Source organism: Emys orbicularis, chromosome 1 (assembly GCF_028017835.1).
Source record: "Emys orbicularis isolate rEmyOrb1 chromosome 1, rEmyOrb1.hap1, whole genome shotgun sequence".
Taxonomy (NCBI): domain Eukaryota; kingdom Metazoa; phylum Chordata; order Testudines; family Emydidae; genus Emys; species Emys orbicularis.
The window spans coordinates 311,922,584-311,929,197 of record NC_088683.1 but is presented as its reverse complement, the minus strand read 5'-3'; the positions used below and the strand labels follow the sequence as shown (position 1 = coordinate 311,929,197).

The window sequence follows — 6,614 nt, the reverse complement described above, 5'->3', positions numbered from 1 at the left end:
AATTTCTGATGCAGGCCAGTCTGGCAGTGTGACCATGTCTTAAAGTCACCTTTGCCAGCCCTTCACGGTTCTTTGCATTTGGCAAGTGCTGAAAAGTTCTTTGAACTATTTTAGTTAAGAATTCCAGCCTACTTGTTTCTTCTGAAGAGCAATTCAGTCTTTTCTAATTAACTGACCTTTCATTACAGCCCGCCATGCATTGCATAGCAGACCCTTTTTAATATTACATTTATCAAGTTCAGAGCATTGAAGGACAGTTTAATAGGTTCTTTTCTTGGGGATCCTGCAAGAGGAGAGAATACACTAAACGAATGGTGGTTTCACAGATAAAGAGTGGAACGGGGCATGATCTGTGGTATTTTCACAATGCTGCTTTCACCTAATTGAAAGATTGTCTCTGTAGTTTTTGCTTGCAGAAATAGTATGTAATCATTCACATTTAGATTTCTCCAGTCTTCTATAAAACCTTCTAAAGGAAGGAGAAGAGAGGGCTCTGTGGGCCCTGTTTATTACTACTTCACTTGCTGTTGTCATATTTCAAGTTGCCTTTGCGATATCCTGCAATGAGTGCAAGAACCTTTATTTAGGGACTCCCTTTATTCCCAGTATGGTTCATTTTTTCCATTATGCCCATCTCCATTTTAGAAATTGTCTTGCACATGTTTAACTGCTTGATTCTGGACTACATATTCAATATTGCATCAGTATTCTCCCATGTTCCAGAAAAGGGGTAATAGAGGAAAACAAGAACTTGGCTTCTCTATTAAATGACTGCAGGAAAAGGAGGGAAACTGATTTTTGAAGAAATATATAAAATTTGACAGTTGTTACCACCTTCAATGGTTGCAATTTCAAATAAAAAAAAATAGTAGGGTTAATAGTGTCTACATGTGTCTCTTCTCAGATTCAAAAGGGTAGGTAGTAATGAAACAGGTTTCATTTCTGCTTCTGCATTGGAGTTAACTTCATCTGTGCTCCACCAGTGCTTTCTGGGCTTTGGTTGGCAGTGAGAAAAAGGGCTTCTGGCCTCTTCATCCTTTCAAAACTGTAGCATTCAACTTTTTCTTCGGTGGAGACTGTTCTGGTGCTTACAAGGTGAAATCCTTCTTTAAGTAAAGTGTCAGCTAGTAGGCCCAGTACGTTAGTTCCATTAATCAGCTTTCTATCATCAGGTTTTATAGAGACATACCTAGAGAAAGAGAAAAGTGTGATTACGAGTTAACATCCTTCTTGGAGGATGGAACTATGTTTTTAACAGGCCAAATTCTCAGCTGATGTAAATCCGCATGACTCTATTGCCTGCAACAGAGCTGCACTGATTTACACTAGCCAAGAATCTAGATTAGTTTTAGGGCTGTCGCGTGATTTAAAACATTAATCACGATTAATCACAGTGTTAAACAATAATAGAATAACATTTCAATATTTTTGGATGTTTTCCAGGTTTTCAAATACCGTATTTACTCGTTCATAAGCCGAATTTTTTTTAGTAAAAATGGGAAGCACCAGAGAAGGGGGTCGGCTTATGAACGGGTATAGAGAGGGAGAGGTGGGACACAGCCCCTCCCCCCAACAGAGGGAGCAAGGAGAGACAGCACAGCCAGCAGAGACAGAAAGGAAGAGGTGGGGCCAAAGTCTCTCCGCTTCTGGCCATGCTGCTCTCCCCTCAGCCGCCTGGCCCGCCGGGGCACGCTGCGGCCACGCCGCCCGGCCTGCCGGAGCAGCTCCAGCCAGGTCAGAGACATCCTCCCTTGGCCCTCCCCAGATAAGGTGGGAAGGGATGGGATGGGGAGAGTGTGAGGGTCCCAGGCTAGGGATGGGGTCATGTGGGGGGTGGTCACAGGGGTTACTCCCCTGACTCCCAGCTTCTCCCCCCCAAAAAAGTTTCCCCACCAGTTGCTGTCCCGGCTCGTCAGGATAAGCAGCTGGCATGCCGGGACACTTTGTTTACTTAAGTTTACCTCCGTGCCTGCAGACGCTCAAGGTAAACAAACCATCTTGGCCCGCCAGCGGCTTATCCTGATGGCCTGGGAGCCAAAGTTTGCTAGCCCCTGAATTATAGGGTCGGCTTTTGAACGGGTTATAAAAATTTTCCATTTTTACTTATCCATCGGGGGGGGGGGGGGGGTCAGCTTATAAACGAACCGGCTTATGATCGAATATATACGTATATTGATTTCAATTACAACACGTTATATTATTTTTTATTACAAATATATGTACTGTAAAAATGATAAAAGAAATAGTATTTTTCAATTCACCTCATACAAGTACTGTAGTGCAAGCTCTTCATCATGAAAGTTGAACTTACAAATGTAGAATTATGTACAAAAAACTGCATTCAAAAATAAAACAATGTAAAAGTTTAGAGCCTGCAAGTCACTCCCAGTCCTACTGATTGTTCAGTCAATTGCTAAGACAAACAAGTTTATTTACATTTGCAGGAGATAATGCTGCCTGCTTCTTGTTTACAGTGTCACCTGAAAGTGAGAACAGGAGTTCGCATGGCACTGTTGTAGTCGGCGTTGCAAGGTATTTACGTGCCAGGTGCGCTAAAGATTCATATGTCCCTTCATGCTTCAACTACCATTCCAGAGGACATGCATCCATGCCGATGACGGGTTCTGCTCGATAACAATCCAAAGCAGTGTGGACCGATGCATGTTCATTTCCATTATCTGAGCCAGATGCCACTAGCAGAAGGTTCATTTTCTTTTTTGGTGGTTCGGGTTCTGCAGTTTCCACATCAGACTGTTGCTCTTTTAAAACTACTGAAAGCATGCTCCACACCTCGTCCCTCTCAGATTTTGGAAGGTACTTCAGATTCTTAAACCTTGGGTCGAGTGCTGTAGCTATCTTTAGAAATCTCACATTGCTACCTTCTTTGGGTTTTGTCAAATCTGCTGTGAAAGTGTTCTGAAATCAAACATGTGCTTGGTCATCATCCGAGGCGGCTATAACATGAAATATATGGTAGAATGCGGGTAAAACACAGCAGGGGATATACAATTCTCCCCCAAGAAGTTCAGTCACAAATTTAATTAACGCGTTATGTTTTTAACAAACGCCATCAGCATGGCAGCATGTCCTCTGGAATGGTGGCAGAAGCATGAAGGGGCATATAAATGTTTAGCATATCTGGCACATAAATACCTTGCAATGCCGGCTACAAAAGTGCCTTGCAAATGCCTGTTTTCACTTTCTGGTGACATTGTAAATAAGAAGATTGCAGCATTATCTCCTGTAAATGTAAACAAACTTGTTTGTCTTAGCGATTGGCTGAACAAGGAGGAGGACAGAGTGGACTTGTAGGTCTGAAGTTTTACATTGTTTTGTTTTGTTTTCAAGTGCAGTTATGTAACAACAAAAACTACATTTGTAAGTTGCACTTTCACGACAAAGATTGCGCTACAGTACTTTTAGGCGGTGAACTGAAAAATAGTATTTCTTTTATCATTTTTACAGTGTAAATATTTAAAATAAAAAATAATATACACTTCGATTTCAATTACAAACACAGAATGCAATATTATATATATATGAAAATGTAGAAAAACATTCAAAAATATTTAATAAATTTCAATTGGTATTTTATTAACTGTGCGATTAAAACTGCAATTAATCGCAATTTTTTTTAGTTAATCATGTGAGTTAACTGATTAATCGACAGCCCTAGTTAGTTTTCTAAATATCTTAATTCTTTACCTCATTAAAAGCACAGCTATTTCTCGCAGTTTGATCAGTTATATTTTTACAGAATAGACACTTTGTTTTTCCACTATGAAGTTCACTTTTTTGTTACAAGTGATTGGAACAACTCTTAAATTGTGTTTAATTTAATGGAGGGGAAATGACTGACATAATGCATAACGTACAGCAGTTTCTCAGATAAGAATAGTCAAACTGTGGCCAGGGCAGCAAAACTGGGTTCATTTAAATAGCAGCACTCTTCATTACAAAGCACCTCTCCCTACTAACAGGGAAGTTTATTGCTCAGTTGCCTTGCACAACAACTTTTTTAGTAACAATTATGAAAATTATTTACAACTAAAGTAAACTGATTTTACTTGGAATAAAGTACAGGAGGTTTAAAAATTCATCCAGACACCTCAAGGAACAAAAGTCATATAAAAATACTGTTAAAAAGTAGCATAAATTGACAGGCAGAATTGCTCCATAGTTCATGAAAAAAGTACAAGGAAAGTCCATTATCTTAACTCCACCTTTGTTTTCCATCCCCACTTCCATCATTCTGTTCTCCCCTTCTCCAAAATGACATCTAGAGGATGCGTTTGTAGCCATTTTAATTATCTTATCCTCCTCCCTTCCCCAGCTTATTCCATATTTATCCTGGATAAAGTTCTTGTGGGCAAGTTTTCCCATTTATTCCTAGTTTTCCCAGTTTGTACATTACAAGCATTATGGATGCTTATGAGCACAAGGGAATGGCACATGTGACACACTCATTTTGTAGTTTTCAAAACTTGTATTAGCCCACATTCAGACTTAGCAATCTCACTAATGAGAGAAATCAGCTTCCTTCTTTCCTCAGAAAAAAGTAACCCTGCATCCTCTGAGTTAAACATCTCAAAGGAGAGGTGGTTAAGATAAAGTATTTTTCTACCATTAGTAATCAGTTCAGACAATTAGGAACATCTTCAGTGATTGCCCATTATTACTTCAGACAACTCACAGACTTCATTTTCAGTTATCAAACATTCTGACTACTACAGGAGAAGTGAACCCATTAGGATGCGTCATTAGGCTGACAGAACACTGAGGCAGTTACATATGGGACAAACAGTAGGATCTAGGCAGAGAATCAAGAGCACAAAATATTACTACTGGCAAGTGGTTCTTCTCCTATATTTTAATTTTGCATTTTCCAATGGCTTCTAGGTGTGACTCAGCCATCCCATTGGACAGACACATCAGAAATACAGAAAAAGCAAAAAGGTGAGAGGAAGGTCAAATGAATTAGGAGAATAAGATGTTTTTAAAAATCCATTAAAAAATTTAAGAAAACTTACAAGAAGTTAGATCAGTATAACAGGAGTTACATCAGTCACCTCTTGGCATTGAACCATCAATTGATTATCCCATGATCTCATCACAGTGTAGCAAATTTAATGTATTTTATGAACTAGAGGTCTTGGAATTATTTCAAGAAAGAAAAGCCACACAAAGTGAATACCTTGTCACCAACTGGTCACCAGCAGAGTAGTCAGTGCCACATTGAAAAACCAGGTCATGATGAGACAGTCTCTCCAAAGGAAGTGGAGTGAGGAGCTTCTGAGAAGGGAAAGGATTATTATTCCAGTTCTGTCTCAAGGACTGCTCTGTAAACATAGTGACCCGTCCAGCCAGTACCTCAATAGTGTTGCTGCAAGAGCCAAAGACTCGGAAAAAGGCCTGAGTTTCATGGAGCAAGAAGCGCACTTCCAAGATCTCTGGTCTCGGCTTCAGCAAGTTTTCCTGGCTCAGGAGATCAGCCAGGGAGTGGAGCTCATAGAAGTCTGCTTCTCTTTGCAGCCTCTGATAGTCTGAAAAGTCCGTGGGCAGAGAAAGCTGGAGTGTCCTCAAAAAATCCAGGATGTAATTAAACAAAGTTCCATCTCTGTCCACGAAGAATTGTCCATTCACCAGCCTGAATTCATGGTCATTGCCATTCAACATCCGTGCTAACCTGGACTCTGGGAACCTCCGCAGGGTGGAAACCCATGTTGTAAATTTTGAGCCTCCCACATTCAGAATGGCCACTTCTTGATTGCTCATATTGTCTCTCCACCAATCAAGGTTAACACTGACCTATGTCTTTCTAACCAGACTATTCCTAAACTGCAAATCAACTGGGACTGCAAGTATCATTCAGTAATCTTACTGCATGTTTGGGATGAGGTGTGTAGCACCGCTAGGGTTCCCAGGCAACAAGAAGCGTAAATACAACTAAAGATAGCTGTTTGCAGGTCCTTGTTGCTTGGGAACTTGGACTCTTGAAACAAAAATAAAAAAATAAAAAATGAACAGCTTCCAAAGACTGTTGAAAAATGGTTGACTGACTCCAAGTTTTGAAAAACCCTGATAAAAACCAAGAACTATCCCCAAAAGCAAGACATTCAGTATAAATATTTGAGTTTCACAGAACCACCACAAGAAGATTTCATTTCTATACCACTGTGGGTGACCCACTGCTAAAAGAAATGTTAAATATACTTTAAGGCAACTCCACAATCATGCTCTGAAATGAGAACATTTCAGAGAAGTTGGAAGTGTATTTCACTAAATGTTTCTGATCTGAAAGGATTTGATGATTAATATGTTTGTATGAAATATCCAAACAGAGATATGGTAAAGGTTTACTATTTCTTTATATATTCAATTATCCTAGAGTTAAGTCATGAAACTCAGTAAACTAAATTCTTCCAGGGTGCACTGCAGCCAATGGAATGACACTGAGGAAGTCTACACTACAACTAGAGGTGCAATTGCCACACGGGTTGACAGACCCACACTAGCTTTAATTTAGCTAGTAGTGCTGAGAATAGCAGTGAAGTCACAGCACCACAGGTTTCAGTTGAAGCTGTACAAGTCTGCCTGGGGCCCTGGATACATAC

General features: G+C 40.0%; 1 protein-coding gene across 1 annotated transcript; it reads right to left on the bottom strand.

Annotated features, from left to right (window-relative positions):
• Positions 1–936: 936 nt before the first annotated feature.
• Positions 937–5,814, bottom strand: KCNRG (potassium channel regulator). The gene is made up of 2 exons (XM_065415225.1): positions 5,195–5,814; positions 937–1,189 (listed from the first exon to the last, which is right to left on the bottom strand). Exons 1-2 carry the CDS (start codon positions 5,773–5,775, stop codon positions 937–939), a joined length of 834 nt encoding a protein of 277 aa, XP_065271297.1. The 5' UTR covers positions 5,776–5,814.
• Positions 5,815–6,614: the final 800 nt, after the last annotated feature.

What these genes read in the sequence shown, in the direction of transcription:
- KCNRG (XM_065415225.1), bottom strand. Translation starts at nt 5,775, where the DNA reads ATGAGCAATCAAGAAGTGGCCATTCTGAATGTGGGAGGCTCAAAATTT. An exon ending in GGTGACCAGTTGGTGACAAG is followed by an intron (nt 1,190 to 5,194) that starts GTATTCACTTTG and finishes CTCTTTCTCTAG; the next exon opens with GTATGTCTCTATAAAACCTG.